We start from the raw sequence: 20,152 nt of genomic DNA, 5'->3' as shown, positions 1-20,152 counted from the left end.
GCTCGCACTTCATTCCATTCCCTATTGAACTGGAACCTAATGCCGTGAACAGGTAATTTAAGTAGGGTATCTACTGGGGGCCAGACACCAAGTCTGGGATCCGTATATTCAAGGGGCTGAGAAGTGCCTCCAGAGCTAACTCTTCTTCTTTTCAAAGCAGAATTGGACAATTACAGCCAGACACCCTGGCTCCAGTGTCCAGTTATGAATATTGTTTTTTTAGTGGCAGACATAGGTCCTATAGTTATGGGAGATATATTTTCGGCATCTTGACGAAGTAGGGAACGTAACGCATTTATTCACATCACTGTGACCTGCCGATCAGTCCCAAATTAATAGTAGACAGAGGATTAACATTATATATACCATGTTTCCTATCTGTGGAAATCTAAAATCACTATAGGAAATATGGCATAAATATCTCCCGCCTGGGACCTCCAGGTGTAAAGATTTCGTGAAAGTTGAAAAAACAAACAAACAAAAAAAGGAGCTCCCACCAAAGAGCAGGTAGGTCCACATGAGGAGTTGGGGAGTAAAAGGATTAAAGCTCCAGTAGAAGTGGTCCTACTTTCCCGGCTTCCTCCGCTGTGACACTCCAGGGCTGAAGTTATGTTATAAGTGACCCCGAAGTGTTTAAGGGGGATCCTCAACTTGAGCCCCATCCCTGACATATGTCACCCCGCAGTTACAGGCCAGGGGACCCCGGTAACCATGGAGCAGTAATGTGGCCGATCGTCCATCTCTTCTTTTTTTTTATATATATAATTTTTATTAACTTTTTCAAAAAGAAACAAAACATACCAGATTAAGGTGATAATCAGATACCTGTTTGCAGACAGGGCATAAAGAGATAGTTCTTACATATTTGATTGGTAAAGCAAAAAAATATAATATAAGAACTTAATTACATCAGTTTAATTAACATGCAATACAGTTGATACTCTGATTTATTGAAGCCATCTTGTTATATTAGACCACCTATGTTAGTATGATAGACCTTCACCAAATGATCCCTCCATTCCACTCTCTACCCTTCCTCCCCCTCAATCCAAGCGTAATGGACCTAGGCTATCCCCAGATCTTCCAGAATGTACCACGCTGTGGAAGTGAAGGGTTCCACCATTTTCTTTTTTTTCATTTAATGAGCAGCAATTTACAATAAACTGTTTCCATTTGCTAGCTTTCGTTTCCTTATTGCTAAGGGCGTCTTGTTGCTCTATTCCCATAAAATGTTTCTTTTGAGCTGTTAACTCTTCATTGGAGGTGGGGGGGGTGTTGGGTTCTAGTCAATATTTAAGTAATTGTTTTTTTGCCAGGATAAGTAGGGTGTGGAGCAATTTCGGAGGGATTCCCCTCCTCCCCTCAGGGTTTTCTGTGTTGTTCCAAAAATGTAACAAGGCTCGATAAGGGGAAAGAGTATAACCCGGACCCCATATGGTGTCGATCATAGCTGATACTTGTCCCCAATATGAAACTGAAGCCGGGCATAACCATAGGCCATGCATGAGGTCGGATAGTGGAAGGTGGCATTTAGGGCAAGCTGTTTGAAAGCAGGTCTTTTTTAGGTATGTTAAATGCATAGATGGCGCCATGCATGATTTTATATTGCGTTTCTCTCCATGCTTCTTTTATAATGTGTTTTCTTATTAAATTCCAGCCTGACCTGATCTTATCAGAGATTACCACATCCTCCAACTGTTGTCTCCAATATTTGAAGAAAGTATCTGGGTGAACTCCTAGTAGATTGGATCTCATTACAGAATAAAGGACAGAAATTGAAGGGGTACCCATTTGAGACAACAGAATGACATCCAAGACATTCTGGGAGACCTCAAAGGTCACATCTTTTAAATTGGCCATAATAGATAGTTTGATTTGTTCATATTGGAAATAATGTTGGGGAGGTAGATTGTATCTTGAGTGAAGAAGATGGGATGCGTTGTCTACACCTGCTTGTCGCTATTTCAGAAATAGTTTATTTTCATTACCCTGAGGGAATTCTGGGTTTTGAAATCCTGAAAAAAAGACCGTATTTTTTACTGACTGCCTTCCATGCCGAAATTGTGTCCCTAAGGATTGTTGACTTTTTAACTGCCAAGGGGAGGGAGGTGAATCGAGAATGAAGGAGGGCAACCAGGTCAAGGGAGTATGCATAATCTGCTTCCAACGTGTAGTCAGAATATGTACGTCTCTTATGGAACCATTCTATTATATACCGGAAAAGGTAAGCAAGATTGTAATTTCTGATGCTTGGGAAATTAATGCCTCCGTCGTCTTTGGAAGCCATAAGTTTGCTCAGACTAATCCTGGGACGTTTTCCTTTCCAAATAAAGTGACTGAAGGCTCTATTGAGTATAGTTATGTCCTTGTGTTTCAGGAGTAATGGTAAGGTTTGTAGTCGATACATAATCCTGGCTGTACTGATCATTTTTACCAAATGTGCCCTACCTATAAAAGATAGAGGCAAATCTTGCCATGACTTTAATTGATTGACAATTTTTTTATAAGAGGAGGGTAGTTTAAGGTGTATATAGATGAAGGCAAACGGCCTATTTTAATTCCCAGGTAGGTGATATGTGAGGGTGCTAGGGATATACCATTTAAAGACCCATCTGGGCAGAGTTTTGTTCCCTTCTCAGTTAATGGGAGTGTTTCACATTTTTTAACATTGATTTTAAACCCCGAGTAAGAGCCAAAATTTTTAAGTAAGTCTAATACTATAGGTAGATGTTGGGTGGTGTCAGACAGAAATAAAATTACATCATCAGCAAAAAAAGCCACCTGAATTGATTTCCTAGTAAACTGAATGCCTGTGAAAGTGCTTGGATCAGACAAGATGCGGACTAAGGGCTCCAGAGCTAAGTTGAAGAAGAGGAGGGACAATGGACAACCCTGCCTCGTTCCTTTCTCAAGGGGGAATGGAGTGGACAAGAAACCCGGAGTGTAAACCTGAGCCGTTGGAGATGAATATAGATTACGAATGTAGTTAAAGAAGGGGCCTGCTAGTAACATTTTTGTTAAGACCATATACAACCACTCCCAATTTATATTATCAAAAGCTTTTTCTGCATCCAAGGAAACAATCGCTGGGAAGCCCTTTAAATCTGGTAAGGAGTGAATTTTATCTAGTACCTATCTAGTACATGTAGTACTTTTCTGATATTTAGAGTGGCCGAGCGACCTTTTACAAAGCACGCCTGGGCAGGAGAAATGAGATGGGGTAAGATGGAGGCCAGTCTGTCAGCCATTATTTTAGATATGATCTTAATATCAGTATTAATGAGAGAGATTGGTCTGTATGAGCTAGGGGATAGTAGGTCTTTATCTGGTTTTAGTAGTAATTTAATATACGCTGTGTTTGCAGAAGGAAAAATGGGGTCGCCTTGAGATAGTTTATTAAAAATGGATTCCAATAATGGGGAAATTTCCTCTCTCAGAGATTTGAAAAATTCATTTGTGTAACTGTCTGGGCCGGGTGCTTTGTTCGGTTTTAGGTTCTTAAGTGTATTCATGACCTCTCTCAAAGAGATAGGTTTGTTTAAAATAGCTTTTTGTTCCACTGAGAAGATGGGTAGCTTAACTTTATCTAAAAGTGTAATTGAGGAAGAAGGGGTTTGATTTGAATTTTTGTAGAGGTCTTTATAAAAAGAGCCTAATATCTCGTTTATTGTTTTAGGGTTGGTGTGGATTTCCCTGTTGGTACTTTTTAATTGAAAAAATCCCTGTGGTTTTCTCATCCCCTTAGCTAAATTAGTCAACATCCGCCCCGATTTATTTCCGAATCTATAAAAATAAGCTTCAGATTTGGATAAGTGAAATTTTTCCCTCAAGTCTACGTATTGATTGAATTCCACTTGTTTTTGCGACCAGTGTTTTTTATTTATGATGGATTGGTCAAGCAAGATTTGGTGTAGGCTTGTTTTACGTCAGTAGAGAGTTCCCCATATCTCTTTAGAACTATTTTTTGTGGGAAAATGTATACGCCAAAATTTTCCCCCTGAGCACCGCCTTGGCCAACTCCCACAGTAATATTGGGTCGTTTTGGTGTTCCGCGTTGTCTGAAATAAATTCTTGCCACCATAATTTGAGGGAGAAGGTAAAAGAGTCATCTTTACAGAAGTAATTGGGAAATCTCCATAGGAAATCTGTGGCTCTGGGAAAAGACTGTGATAGTTCCAGAATTGCTGGAGCATGGTCCGAAATAGCGATATTGTCTATGTGTACAGAGATCAATTTGGCCAACAGGGAAGAGGAGACAAACATATAATCAATTCGAGACCATGCATCATTGGCGTGTGAGAAATGCGTAAATTCTATATTGCTAGGATTAAGGAACCTCCACGAGTCGACTAAGTGACATGTGGACATGAGAGGTGATAGCATCTTGTCATGTGTAGTTGTTGACTGTATGATGCCTGTAGTATTTTTCCTGTCTTCATGTACCGACACTACTGAATTGAAGTCACCCCCTACTATTTTATTGGAGTTGGGGTCTAGCAAAAGTCTAGTTTCCAACTGTTTGAATAAGGATTTATTTCCTACATTAGGTGCATATACATTATAAATGGATAAAACCCCGCAGGGCTTAGATATTGTTAAGTGAACCAATCTACCCTCACTATCTATTTGTTGGCTGATAATCTGGTGTGAGAAGTGTTTGTTGATAAGAATTAGGACCCCAGCGTTCCTATTCACTGAAGAGGAACCATAAACAGCGCACACCCATAACTTCTTCATCCGAGGGAAATCTGTCTCTGGAAGATGTGTTTCCTGAAGGAGGGCTATGTCGGGTTTTAGGCGTTTTAGATGTCTGAGGATTTTCATACGTTTTTGGGGAGACCTCAAACCCTTAACTTTCCATGACACAATATACATAAATAGAAGTAATATGGTTAAATCGAATTGGTGGGGTATTTGTAAAATAATGATGGCAGTGATGGCATTCAACTGGAATAAAGAAACGGAAATCATTCTCAACATTATATATCAAAATTGAACAACAAACATTCAAAACAGTAGAACATATTAGTCCTAGCATGAGCTGAGGCATTTCGTCCCAGCTCGCTAGGAGAACCTTTCCCCTGGGCATCACTTCTGCCCGACCATGTGTATAAGATTTTCAAATAAAATCTCCCGTTTTGTTATTTTCATTTTTTTTGCTTTTTCCCCTCATTTGCTCCCAGTTCTATCCCTCCTCCCCCAATTAGTAAAACGTGTCATTTACTGTATTAGGTGTCCAAAGAGAGAGAGGGAAGGGCAGGAGCAGCAATTTTCAATTGGACACTCAGATCGAGGCGTCCCATGTGTAGAGACGATAATTTCCTGAATAGTTAACTTTTTTTTGTCACGTTTTTGTTAGGTCTCCGTTCTCCTTTACCTGTTCGGCTTCCGAATCTCTCTGAGGTTCTTGGACATGAAGCCTCGTTGTCATCTTGAGGGGTCCAATCCGGGCTGACCCCTGGGCACAGCAGGTCATTGACAAAAGTTTCGGCTTTGTCCGGAGATATGAAGTCTTGTCCGGATATATGAATTCTGTCCGGAGATATGAATTCTGTCCTGAGATATGAATTCCATCTCTTCTTCTTGGGCTTAGGAGATAATATTGATTGCTATGGAATGGTTGGGAGAAGTTGTTCTTGGAGGATGATTAGATACCATTCTTTATTCATCCCGTATATGGTTTAACTTCCACTGCATTGTACAGTGTGCAAAGAGGAGAGGCGGATCAGGAAGGGAGGGGGAATCGGAATCTTCCTCACCCCTATGAAGTAAGTGGAGCTCCAATCCTTCTACTCCCAACTCCTCGTGTAAACCTACCGTGCTCTTCAGCTGGTGCTCCTTTTTTAGTTTGTTTGTTTTTTCAGCTGTCTTACAATATGGCCTTTGATTAAGATGTCTTGACCTGGTAGTAGCAGGTTGACTGAGCTGTAACAAAGTTGTCCACATTCAAGATATCTATCTAGTATAAGTATTTTGTTGGTTTTTCTTCCCCTCCTCCCTCCTCAAAAGCACTCCTTTTCAGCCCTTTTTCTTTCTTTTGTCTTGTATCCTGAAATTTGGGAATCCCATAATTTTCTAAAGACCTAGCCACATCCCATGACCAGCCCCCATGTGAACTCACCAAGGGGAGGAATGTGGGTGTAACCTTTGTCTAATAAACTCAGAGTTTGAGTTTTTGTCATTGTTCATTTCTGGAAGACAGAGTTGGCTGTAAGAGTGTCCCATTTTCCTAATTGGAGCGCTTTCCTCCATAGAGATAAGAGCCATTCCTGTGTCATCAGGTTTAGTACATTTCTTTTGTTATGCCTTTTTTATGTAACGTAATTGATTTTGCTGTATTGTTTTGTTCCCATTTTGTAACATATTTTGTATATGCCTACTTTCGGATTAAATATATACAATTTAATAGCTTCATTCCTCTTGCTCTATAAACCACATCCATGAAGTTATACGCTACCTGTAATGGGTGTGCATTCGGCCTCTATAAACAATAGGTAGTGGCTGCTAGTTTTTTGTTGGTTATTGCAGAGCTTGGCGGTGACCGTACTGGAGTATATATACAGTCTTTGCAAAAGTGTAGACTTGGCTTACTCATGTACATTTTGGCAAACTGCAGTCCAGCTTTTTTATTTCTCTGTATCAGCAGTGGGGTCCTTCTAGGTCTCCTGTCATAGCGTTTCATTTCATTCAAATGTCGAAGGATAGTTCGCGCTGACATTGATGCACCCTGAGCCTGCAGGACAGCTTGAATTTCTTTGAAACTTGATTTGGGCTGCTTATCCACCATCCGGACTATCCTGCGTTGCAACCTTTCATCAGTTTTTCTCTGCCGTCCAAGTCCAGGGAGATAAGCTACAGTACCATGGGTTGTAAACTTCTTGATTATGTTTCGCATCATGGACAAAGGAACAGCAAGATCTCTGGAGATGGACTTGTAACCTTGAGATTGTTGATATTTTTCAACAATTTTAGTTCTCAAGTCATCAGACAATTCTCTTCTCCTCTTTCTGTTCTTTTTTTCTTTCTATAGTTGAAGGCAGGATTCCTTTGTGGTGTAAATTTAAAGTTCTTCTTTTTAGTACTTTTATTCCACAGAAATACGAAAATTGTTAGTCTCGTACTCTCTTTTATCCCTGAGAAATTTTCCCTTTTTCTTTATATCTGCTTGTAAAGGAATCAGTTTTTTATCAAGTTTAGATTATTAAAGACTCTAAGACCTCGAGGAACGCGATCAGAGTCAACATAAGATTTCAGTGACTTCACAGTCCAAAAAAGTCTAATTTCTTTTTCTGCAAGGGAGGTGATTCTATTTTCTAAGGTTTTAATCCCAATTACTTCCAGTTTGTCCTTGGTATTGCATTCTGCAAAAAACTCCCTCGCACGCCCTTTGGGGCTGCATGTCCCGTATATTATAATAAAGGACATATTTTAAGAAGATCAGAGGAGTGCTGCCTTTATGTTTTCTTTCTGGACAATGCAAAGATTGAATCAACTTCTCCCCTTTTTATCTGATTTTATACTTACCACAGGTGAGTTTGAACGAGCATCACATGCTTAAAACAAAGTTGTTTACCCACATTTTTGGAAAGGTGCCAACAATTTTGTCCAGCCCATTTTTTAGGTTTAGTGTAAAATTATCTCCAATTTGCCTTCTTTACCTCTTTTTTTGTGTGGTTCCAATACACACAAATGAAATAAGTATGTTTATAACAAAACGTGTAATTGCAATAATTTTCTGGGTGAAATATTTTATTTTCTGGGACAGTTTCAAGGGTGCCAACACTTTCGGCAATGACAATGTATATATATATTCCATGCGCTGGAATCAGATGTGTATATACTATACGATCACTGTGAGTTCCCCAATATCCAGCCTAGTAGCGAAAGCAGCTGCAGCCTCGTCCATCAGTCGACAATTGCATAATTGTCTTGACGATTGAAGGAGGTGGAGTGTTGGTTAGTGAAGACCTGGAAATAGAGGGCGGGGGATATCTGCAGGATCCCTTGGCTGTACTCCTTGACAACTGGTGGCAGCGGTGGGATATCTGCAGGATTTCCTGACTATTCTCTTGACAGTAGCTTAAAGGGAACCTGTCACTCGATTCATCCTGCCCATACACTGTGCCGCATAAATCAGAGCCTGGCTGTGCGATTACAGCAGGTATGTTTTACTCTGAAACACTCCATAGTTTCATAGAAAGCATTAATAGAATAAGTGGCTGGGGACCATAAGGAGAGACGATATGATTCTGATGCGGTCTCCGGCTGGATTCTCCCCGACCCGCTTCATGAATTGACAGGTCTTTCCCAAAGTACGCACATGGGAGTGGGCCAGGTAGAATCCGTCCGATCACCACATCTGACTCATCTAGTCTCTCCATATGGTACCTGGAATGCTCTTCAAACTGTGTTTTCTCTGAAACACCATGGTTTGGGTAGCATGAATAGAGTAACAGGTTTCCCTTTAACACTCATATGTAGCCTCTATAAAAGTGCTACATATTTTCCTCTCTTAATCCAAACTCTCTTATTACATGTTCCACTGATTAAAAGTTAGTTAATGACTGTTTAGGCGTGACTTCTTCCTGAGCTAGACTCAGTACACAAGAGCAGAAGGGAAATGAACAGTCTTTACTGGCCCATTACCACTCTTTTTGGATTTGCGTTTAATTGGTTGGCAGACAGGTTTCTTGTAAACCAATATAAAAAAAGAACGATATAAAGAGAATATTTGATTTGTTCAGAGATGTTTTAAGAATGTTTTTTTATTTTAGAGACAAATCATTTATTATGTATAATAGATTATGCAGTATATCTTGCCCTACTACTATTTAGCGCTACTTTTCATACCATCCTATTACCGTCCATCCATCCTCTTTATCTTGCCAATATGCATTTAGAAGGTTAGAATGAAGTATAGTGCAGATGAAGCGTATGATTCCAGGTTCAAGCTACACGTTATCTTTACGGTCTACCACCATAGAGAAGCAAAGGTGCTGCAGAGCAAACAAACCATTTGCAAAGCTTTTTTCATTTTAGATGTATTAGAGCAATAAAAAAATTGATTGCAAGATCAAATATAACCCTGTGTACACACTCCTGTGGGAATCATCTTTCCTGCTGAATGAGTATCTAGAACTGGGACTACACGGAGACTTGGTTGTGAAACAGAAGATCAGGAATTTTTGTCTAAATCTTAAGTTCTTCTCTAATGGCTCGTTCCCACTTTGCAGTTTTGCCACGTTTTTTTCCTGAGCATTTTTCTTGTTTTATTCTTGGGATATTTTTCTCCCCTCCACACTCATATGTTCCTCACCCAATCGCCTCCAAGGCTTCTTCCGAGTATCCCCCATCCTCTGAAATTCTGTGCCACAACACATCTGATAATCCGCAACACATCTGATAATCCGCTACACTCGGAACCTTCAGATAGAACGTGAAAACCCATCTCTTCAAGAAAGCTTACAGCCTGCAATGACCCTTTGCCACCTCATCACACTGAAGCTGCCACAATCCCCTAACCTATTGTCTCCTTCCCCATTATTCTGTAGACTGTAAGTCCACAAGGCCAGGCCCTCTCCTTTCTGTACCAGTCTATCATTGTTAGTTTGTTCACTGTAAGTTATATTTGTATGTAACCCCTTCTCATGTAGAGCACCATAGAATCAGTGGTGCTATAAAAATACATAATAATAATAACTGTCAGTTTATATGGCTGTTTTAGTTGGTGCTTTTAATTGGTTAATGGACCTAATTTCATTTTTACTAATTAGAAATATACCCTGAGCATATTATTTTTCTTCTAATCTATTTTGCCCTATGGTCCTGGACCATATGAAATTGGTGTCTGGGGATTTATTGACTTCTATGGGAGCGTGTTTTAGGCTTTTTGGCCTAGAAAATTAGAAAAAAAACACCACTAAAAATGTTTAAAAATATGTTTTACATAAAAGCTTTAACTAAACAATAGTACATTTTCTAATTATGCCTTGCTTGCCTAAAAGGTATGCTGACGTGAAACTTTTTTTTGTCCTCTTAGTAGGTACGGCTACTAAAAAATTGACATAAAGGTGATTGTGTAAATGTGGTAAAAAATTGACTAAATTTGCTAATCTGTGAGATTATAGACATGATAAATTAGGTTTACTTTCTGTAACAAGATGTTTTATTGGGGAGCACTCACAATACAAGATTTGCAGCACAATTAAGTCCAAGAAACCAAGTGACAAAGCTGCATGAAACGCAGTACCAGGATCTCCTCCACAAGCTTGATGAACTGTTTCTGTATCTTATCCTGGGCCAGAATGCATTGTCATGGCTCCGCTCTAACCTGCACTTTGTTTGCTTTCAGGTACTTTTGGCTGTGTATTACAAAGTAACGAGGCATATATGCCCCATACTGGTCCCCTTATTTAAGTCAAGTAGGTTGGGACGTGGGGTAACAAGTCTGTGTACAATATTGGCCATATGAGTTGTGACATTACAAGTTCTAGTATATTATTTGAGGTACTTGAAAATTCACAGCCAAGATGGCAAAATCCTAGTGCAAATTTACTGACGTGACAGATACTCTGTCATGAGACCCACCTGTTCTTAGTCACTGTTTCTTTAAGGGTCATTCAGAGGTACTGTTCCATTAGACCAGTGTTCTCCAACTCCAATCCTCAAGGCCCACCAACAAGTCATGCTTTCAGGATTTCCTTAGTATTGCCCAGGTGGTACTTGCATCACCTGGACAGGCAATAATTCCATCACCTGAACAATACTAAGGAAATCCTGAAAACATGACCTGTTGATGGCTCTTGAGGTCCACAGTTGGGGAACCCTGCATTAGAACCTCGAGAAAGAAAGGTATGATGTAGAATTCTACAGACTCATCTCATATAATATAAAATACATGTATAAAACTAGTCTGATTGAATAGGTTAGGATGCAGTCTGCCCTGGATTATTAGTTAGAGATTTGCTGGGGGAGGGGCAGATCAATCATTGCCAAAAAGCACAACAGTCCTCCTATTTCCAGTTTTTGCTTGTAAGTTACAAAAAAGTATAGGTCTCATGCTGGAACAAGCTAGTTTATGTCAGTTTCTTAAATATTGCTTGTATTTTATCCTCTTAAAAGTACGTTTGCCAAAATGTACATAGAGCGGTGTTATTGTAATTGCTTTCTGTTTGGTCAATGAACCTCCTAATGCAGCATGCAAGGTCTGTTTTATCTTACTGCAGAATGTGAGGAAGTGAGAAGAGTTTGGGCACATATTTCTGAAAGGCAGAACCAAGCACACAGTGGCCATGTGCCAGAAAGACTTGATTCTGAAGGTGGTCATTGTAAGCATAGACGTTTTGGCTGGGTGAGAAGGTAGCATAATTCAGTTCCTTTCCACTCCAATTTCTTTTTGAAGCACATGTGGAGAAAATATTTATTGGCTCATTTGTGGTTGGAATGTCAAAAATGTTCAATAACTGCCCTCACATGGCTTTAGTCCTTGGCCGCAAGCCCTGCGTCCTGAAAAAAAAAAAGAGTTCCCTTCCAAAACTGTTTTTAGTGAATAAAGTCTGTCTCAGCTGATTCCAGTATGAAGCGTAGCTTGCCAAGGACTAACCATTTTGTTGTCTAATTTATACCATGCAGCTTGGCAGCAAGCCCTGGCTTACCTCTGATCCAAATGTATTAATGATGTAACTGCGTGTTTCCATTCATGACCTGAAAAGGCTCTTTACCACACATGGGGTCTCATTTAATAGGCAGTGCTCTCTTCTTTAGACAGCAGACCATTTGCAAAATGTGAATCATTGGCAATACAGCCCATCAAGAGTTGGCAGCAGATCATACCTTTGGCAGCAGATCATACCTTTGGCTTAGAAGATTTGCCATGCAGATCACTTACTAGCAAAATGATATAGTGCATGCCGGCAGTGAGAGATTAGGTCATTCTTAAAATCTCATGTAAAATAAGAGTATTAACTAGGTCCTGAGAAAGCAGACTGTACTGAGGATGTTCACTTCCACTAGACATATTTCTCTTTATTAATATTCTGTTGAACCCTTTCCAGCTCTCATGTTTGTAAACTTACTTGTATTGCAGTGCCTTTGCAGGGGAATACACACACAACACAGCAACTGGGACATACAAATGTGTTGTCTGCGGAGCGACTCTTTTCAGGTAAATCATTGCTCCAAATTATTATTGCATCTATTCTAGAGATTTAAAGGGAATCTGTCACCAGGTTTTTGCAATATTACGTGAAAGAAGCATAAATTAATTCTAGACACCCTGATTGCAGCGATGTATAACTTACTAGGCTGCTTGGTGCAGTTTTGATAAAATCATTGTTTTCTTTTATGCAGATTTACCAGTTCTCTAAATTCGGAGCTCTTAATAACCATGCCCACATCACTGATTGGTAGAATTCTGTGAACACTGTGCATAGGCAGAATGCTAATCAGTTGTGGGTGCGGGGGTTGCACAGAACAGGAGGACTAGGATGCACGAGATGACTAGTCTTCTAGCGTGCTGATAAAACACTGATTTTATTGAAACTGACTGCAAAAAAGCAGCCCAGTAAGTGACATATCCCTACAATCTGGATCTCTCTCCCCACATCATGCTGCTCTCAAGCTACATAGTGAAAACCTGCTGACAGATTCCCTTTAAGTGTAATGTGACATAACTGCTTGCTGTCCTTTTTATTATTTACTTTTTATTTCTCCATTTAAGGCAGATTATCAAAAATTTATTGCAACATTTTAAGTTATAGGGCTGAACATTATAGATTTTGAATCACATTTGCTTTTATATCTGACTATAGTATATCCTAATATATTTATATTGCTTGCATTGTAGATTTTTTTACAACAAAATGTGTTACTGAAATCTACAAAATTTGTAAATTATGTTCATTGAAATATTTTATAATTTTTTTTTATCTATAGTCACATGTGACTTGTACTGATGAGGGAGCACTAAAATGCTCAGGTGCTCGTTGCTCGAGACAAGCAAATTGGAATGCTTGGGTGCTTGACCCGAGCAACGAGCCCAGTGTAAGTCTATGGGAAACTTGAGCATTTTTCCAGCGGCCTTCCCTGGAGTTCTGCAGGGAGGCAAAAAAAATTGATCAAATCGATGGGAACAGTGCTCAAATGACATGGGAACAGCATAGGGAAGACCCCTGGAAGCATCTCTGACTCCCAGGTCACTGCTGTGAATAATGTTGTCAGAGTATTACGCCACTTTTACGGGCTCACAATAAAACATACAAAAATGAAACCAAACTGGATTTTCCTGGGATAAATGTTAAGGAACATTCTTTTCAGGGTAATGACTTGTATATAAGGCTAAATAAATAACCAAAAACAAAAATGATCTTCCACACCTTGGGCTATGTTTGCATGTAGCATTTTTGATGCGTTTTTGCACTTTTGCATTGCTTTCAACGTTGAAAAAAACATTTACCTCTAAATTAATTTTAACATTTTACTACCTTATCTGGCCATGTGTTGTGTGAGACATAATCAGACACATCCTGTTTCATTTATGAAGTAGAGACTCTGAAAGTCACAATGCCTATTTTTATATGTCCATCAGGCGGCCCTTACTATTCATAAAGGGCCAGAAGTCGGCCCTCACTATTGTTAGAGGGCCATCAGCTGGCTATGCTTTGTTATTCCCATTATTAAGGAGCGGGTCTCCTATAGTGTTATTGCGTATGCAGTGACTGCAACGGCTGCCTAAATTAAGGAAAAACCCCAATACCAATTTAAAGACACATAGAGGAAACCTCGGTAACAAAATGTTCCCATTATAAAGGAGCTGTTCTGCTATACAGTTATTGCGTATGCAGTGACTGCAACACTTGCCTAAATTTAGGAAAACCTCCAATACCAATTTAAAGACACATCGAGGAAGGCCTCGGTAACAAAATGTTCCCATTATAAATGAGCGGTTCTGCAATACGGTTATTGGGTATGCAGTGACTGCAACGGCTGCCTAAATTAAGGAAAAACCCCAATACCAATTTAAAGACACATAGAGGGGGGGGCCTGGGTAACAAAATGTTCCTGTTATAAAGGAGCTGTTCTGCTCTACGGTTATTGCGTATGCAGTGACTGCAACAGCTGCCTAAATTTAGGAAAAACCCCAATACCAATTTAAAGACACATAGAGGAGGGCCTCGGTAGCAACATGTTCCCATTATAAAGCAGCGGTTCTGCTATATGGTTATTGCATATGCAGTGACTGCAAGGCTGCCAAAAATTTGGACGCACTCCAATGCTCCTTGGAACAGACGTAGAGGAGGGCCTCATTAAAAAAAAATGTTCCCATTATAAAGGAGCAGGTCTCCTATACTGTTCTTGCGTATGCAGTGACTGCAAGGGCTGCCAAAATTTGAACGCACTCCAGTGCCCCTTGGAAGAGACGTAGACAAGGGCCTCATTAAAAAAAATTTCCCATTATAAAGGAGCGGGTCTTCTATACTTGTAATGCCCATGCACTAAGTGCATAGGCTGAAAAATATTTACCCCTGAGGGGTATACATGAACATACTGTATAGCAAACATTACCTACGGACATCATAAACACCCTTAAAAAAATTATGTGGGTGTTGCATCACGGTCACCCTGGTGATATGGTGGTGGAGGATGAAAAGGAGGAGGACAACAGAAAAGAGACAAAATCAGGAAGTGTATACCCATGTCTGGGTGTGAAGAAGTGCATGGGAATAGACCTCCCCAAAAAAAGACACTGGATTTGAGTTTATGTTCTGTTGCTATTATTCGGTGGTGTTGAGAAGTCTGGCCCAATCCAGCCCTTGTTAATTTTTATAAGAGTCAGCCTGTCAGCATTTTCAGTTGACAGGCAGATGCGTCTATCAGTTATAATTCCCCGGCAGCATTAAAAACCTGCTCTGACAAAACGCTAGTGGCAGGGCAGGCCAGGACCTCCAAGGCGTAGAGAGCCAGATCATGCCACGTGTCCAGCTTGGATACCCAATAATTATAAGACACAGAGGAATCATGGAGGACGTTGGAGGACAGTCGGCAAGTTACTCTTTCAGCATCCTCTTAAAATTATCCCTCTTTGTGAGAGTACCCCGACATCAGGGCCTGTGCGATGGGAGGGTCTGAGAAAACTCTCCCAGACCTTTGACAGTATCCCCCTGCCTCTGCTGGATCATAGTTGTGGTTTTGAGGACTTTGAGGGGTGCAGTTTTTAGAATGGTGTCTTCAAATGTGATGTGGTCCCAAAAATGGTTTTGTAAATTTTGTTGTAAAAATGAGATATTGCTGATCAACTGTTAACCCTTCTAACTTTCTAAAAAAATATTTGTTTAAAAAATGATGCAAATGTAAAGTACACATATGGAAAATGGTATTTATTAACTATTGTGTGATATGACTCTCTGGTTTAATGGCATAAAAATTAAAAGCTTAAAAATTGCGAAATTTTCGCCAAATTTCCATTTTTTTCACAAGTAAACACAAACACAAGTCATATCGAACAAATTCTACCACTATCATAAAGTACAATATGTCACACAAAAAAACGATCTCAGAATCACTGGGATCCATTGAAGCGTTCCAGAGTTATTACCCCATAAAGTGAGAATTGTAAAATTTGGCCTGGTCATGAAGGTGAAAACAGACTGTAGTGTGAAGGGGTTAAAGAGGATCTTTCACCTGTTTGAGCATGTTAAACTGGCCACATCACGGAATAGTGGCTATATAGCTGAATAAAGCATAGTTTTTATTTTTTAATCTCTTATTTCCGTTGTGGAGATACAGTGCATTGTGAAAGCATTTGGCCCCCTTGAACTTTTCTACCTTTTGCCACATTTCTGGCTTCAAACATAAAGATATAAAATTCTATTTTTTTGGGGAAGAATCAACAACAAGTGGGACACAATGATGAAGTGGAACGAAATTTATTGGATATTTTAAACTTTTTTAACAAATTAAAAACTGAAAAGTGGGGCGTGCAATATTATTTGGCCCCCTTGGGTTAATACTTTGTAGTGCCACCTTTTGCTGCGATTACAGCTGCAAGTCGCTTGGGGTATGTCTCTATCAGTTTTGCACATCGAGAGGCTGAAATTCTTGCCCATTCTTCCTTGCAAAACAGCTCAAGCTCATTGAGGTTGGGTGGAGAGCGTTTGTGAACAGCAGTTTTCAGCTCTTTCCACAGATTCTCGATTGGATTCAGGTCTGGACTTTGACTTGGCCATTCTAACACCTGAATACATTTATTTTTGAACCATTCCATTGTAGATTTTGCTTTATGTTTGGGATTATTGTCTTGTTGGAAGATAAATCTCCGTCCCAGTCTCAGGTCTTTTGCAGACTCCAACAGGTTTTCTTCCAGAATGGTCCTGTATTTGGCTCTGTCCATCTTCCCATCAATTTTAACCATCTTCCCTGTCCCTGCTGAAGAAAATCAGGTCCAAGACATGATGTTGCCACCACCATGTTTGACAGTGGGGATGGTGTTTTGAGGGTGATGAGCTGTGTTGCTTTTACGCCAAACATATTGTTTTGCATTGTGGCCAAAAAGTTAGATTTTGGTTTCATCTGACCAGAGCACCTTATTCCACATGTTTGGTGCGTCTCCCAGGTGGCTTGTGGCAAACTTCAAAGGAGACTTTTCATGGATATCTTTGAGAAATGGCTTTCTTCTTGCCACTCTTCCATAAAGGCCAGATTTGTGCAGTGTACGACTGATTGTTGTCCTATGTACAGACTCTCCCACCTCAGCTGTAGATCTCTGCAGTTCATCCAGAGTGATCATGGGCCTTTTGGCTGCATCTCTGATCAGTCGTCTCCTTGTTCGAGATGAAAGTTTAAAGAGACGGCCCGGTCTTGGAAGATTTGCAGTGGTCTGATACTCCTTCCATTTCAATGTGATCGCTTGCACAGTGCTCCTTGAGATGTTTAAAACTTGGAAAATCTTTTTGTATCCAAATCCGGCTTTAAACTTCGCCACAACAGTATCTCAGACCTGCCTGGTGTGTTCCTTGGTCTTCATGATGCTCTCTGCACTTGAAACAGAACCCTGAGACTATCACAGAGCAGGTGCATTTATACGGAGACTTGATTACACACAGGTAGATTCTATTTATCATTACCAGTCATTTAGGACAACATTGGATCATTCAGAGATCCTCACTGAACTTCTGGAGTGAGTTTGCTGCACTGAAAGTAAAGGGGCCGAATAATATTGCACGCCCCACTTTTCAGTTTTGAATTTGTTAAAAAAGTCTAAAATATCCAATAAATTTTGTTTCACTTCATGATTGTGTCCCACTTATTGTTGATTCTTCCCCAAAAAATTAGAATTTTATATCTTTGTTTGAAGCCAGAAATGTGGCAAAAGGTAGAAAAGTTCAAGGAGGCCAAATACTTTCACAATGCACTGTATTAGCTTCTAAAGTTTAGGTTAGAATTTATGATAAGCCCAACTGAGCATTACCAGAGATTTTTCACCTGTATGACGTTGACCAATCATAAGTTGGCAGCCACATGCAGGGTAAAAAAACACACCCCACAAGACCTTAGAGCAGACTTTCTTCAGTATGAGACATGTAATGACAGACAGCCCTCACCTCCTCACTGGTCCCTATGCAAATCTGTGTGTGATTACAAACTGCCAGTATTAGAATAGAGATGAGTGTGATTAGTAACACTACTTCAGCTTTCATCTCACAGCCGTCATTGTGGGAGGAGAAGCAGTATATCAGAGCTGAGTTTTATCTCATTACAAACACCTCTGCAGCTACAACTGTCCTCCAAAATTGAGTTAGCATGCAGAGCTAGGGGAGTGTCTTTAAATTTCTAAATAGCCACAAGTTTTCTGATACTTCTAGTAGATTCACAAATCATTTTGCTGCCATACCATGCCACACTCAATACCTCTCCCGAAAAGCAGTTTATGGAAACGCAAATAGCATACGTTTTTGGATAATTGTACACTCTTTCCTGCTATATTAGAATATAATATTTTTTCATTTATATAGTGCAGCACTTTACAATTAAAGTCTCTTATAATCTGTTATCAGTATCTATCTGATATTAATGAATAAGACCTTCATATGAATACAGGCCAGTGAAGATCCAGTTTTGCACTGGTTTTCCCTTGAGGCACTACAATATGTCTTGAACAAAATCCCGCTATTTCAGCCATTTTTTTGGTGGGGTGTATTTACCATGCATTTTGAAAAACCATGTTATGTTTGATAGTATTGTTCTTTATGATTGTGGTTTAACAATTGTGTGCACTTTCTTAAATGCACATTTTTTTTCAAGAAACAAAGTTTTGTTATTTACCTTTTTCTACAAATTGTATTGAACTTCTTTTAGTCTTACAATGGCACTTGGACACTTCTGTATTGTATGAAATAACTGGGTTCTATCATTAGGCTTTGGCAACCAGTCGGTACCCAGCGATCAAATTGTGGGGCTGTGGATGGGATGACTGATGGAGATCTTAACATTAGATAATGCTGTCCTTATTGAGACCTCTGATTCCCATCATTGTCATGGGGTGACAGCTGTCAGTCACAGCCACTCTTTCACTGCTGACGATCTGGGTACAACTGTCACATCAGCATAAATCTACTGCACTGGTTGCTAATATCTAGCTTCCATTGCTATACATTTATGGTGGATTTTACTAAGGGGTTAATGTCACGTAATACACTTCTCAACATTGAAATTGCAACACCACACACAATAATGTCAGGCCACATGTTGCCCATGTTACTTTGAGCAGCCTGCATAGTCTAAAAGTGCTACAATGGCCTGTAACGTCTTCAGACTGGTCTCCCATTGATCACATCTGGGACGACAATTGCAATGAGAGCTGCCCGCTGTGGATCTTGATATTTGCATGCCCAAGTGCATTCAGCTTGGCAGAATATGCCTCAGACAATCATTAGTAATGTCTTTGATCGCATGCTAAGGTGTGTAAGTGCATACATTACTGTGTGTGGAGTTCATACTTAATATTGAAAAAATTAAGATGTTTTGAAAATTTTGTGTCCATTTTTTTTATTTTCATATTATTAACATGTCTATTCACCCTCTGATTTCAACACATTACTTTTCCTTCGTGATATTTCAATTTTGAGTGCATTAACAACCCACCTAATTTACTCTCTCTCTTTCACAAAGCCATATTCCGACTTCATATTACTCTAGTCACTTTTAGGCCATATTTACATTTTGTATCTGAACCCACTCCACATAGGACAGAGGCCGGCTATATTACATATACAGCATAGATCCGTGCTAACTGCTGTTCAACTCTTAAATGCCACGGTCAGTCACTGACAGCAACATTTAAAAGGAATCTATCAGTAGGATCAACGCTCCTAAGCCATCTTTATGGGTATGCAGGTTATAGGAAGCTGAATAAAGTGATACCTTTATATTCTGTTAGTTTATGTTTCTTTTTCTTGTCAGCACTAGGTGGGGCTGCTCACTATTTAAACTCCTGAATATCAGTTCCCACTGCCAGTCAATGAGTTTAGCTTATCTGGTATAGCCTGTTTCCTTGCTCTTGCATTGATTTCCTGATTTATACTGTTCTCAGTCCTTGACTTGCATTTTGACCACGCTCTTTCTTTCTGATGTGACCTCTTGGTATCGACCCAGTGTGACAACCCTTCTTGTCACTTGTCACAAGGTCGCTCCGGTGGGCGGCAGCTGACTTTGTCGCCCCAGCTCAGGAGTCACTGTATAAGTCCAGATCCCTGTACAGGAGTTAGAGAGTGAAAGCCAGGGCAACCCCTGGGATGTGGTAAACAGGGTGTCTTGCTCGAAGCTTGTCCATGGAAGCTTTATTAACAGCTGCCAGGCTGTCACGGACAGTGCATCTGTGACATTTACATGATTACATTGGTGTTGACTATTATTTCACATAGTTGACATTATTACATTGGTGTTGACTATAGTTTAACATTAGCCTGAATAGGCAGACTGAACTGTTCTTTTTGATGTAATCGCCTAAGTTTGGTTTAACAGGTAGACCATACCACTTTAACCATTGTCTGATCAGCTGCTGGTAGATAGAACTGATTGTGGCATTTTTTTTTTTTTTTTTTTTATCTTTATTAAAAGTTACTTTTTAAATAATACGCCTCACAATCTGCTATTAGTA

At 39.8% G+C, this 20,152-nt stretch overlaps 1 protein-coding gene across 3 annotated transcripts in view; it reads left to right on the top strand.

Moving 5' to 3' along the window:
* The window catches only part of MSRB3 (methionine sulfoxide reductase B3), a 238,147-nt gene that overhangs the window by 177,112 nt on the left and 40,883 nt on the right, over nt 1-20,152 (top strand). For all 3 annotated transcript variants that reach the window (XM_073651711.1, XM_073651712.1, XM_073651713.1), the window contains one exon: nt 12,086-12,163. In XM_073651711.1, coding sequence (XP_073507812.1) covers nt 12,086-12,163 — 78 coding nt within the window. The remainder of the gene's footprint in view (nt 1-12,085; nt 12,164-20,152) is intronic.

The sequence above is a fragment of the Phyllobates terribilis genome, unplaced genomic scaffold (genome assembly GCF_046119375.1).
Source record: "Phyllobates terribilis strain yellow unplaced genomic scaffold, ASM4611937v1 Scaffold_11__3_contigs__length_659146591, whole genome shotgun sequence".
In the NCBI taxonomy this organism is placed as follows: Eukaryota; Metazoa; Chordata; class Amphibia; order Anura; family Dendrobatidae; genus Phyllobates; species Phyllobates terribilis.
Note: the sequence above shows the minus strand (reverse complement) of the source record. Positions and strands in the feature narration are given on the sequence as shown.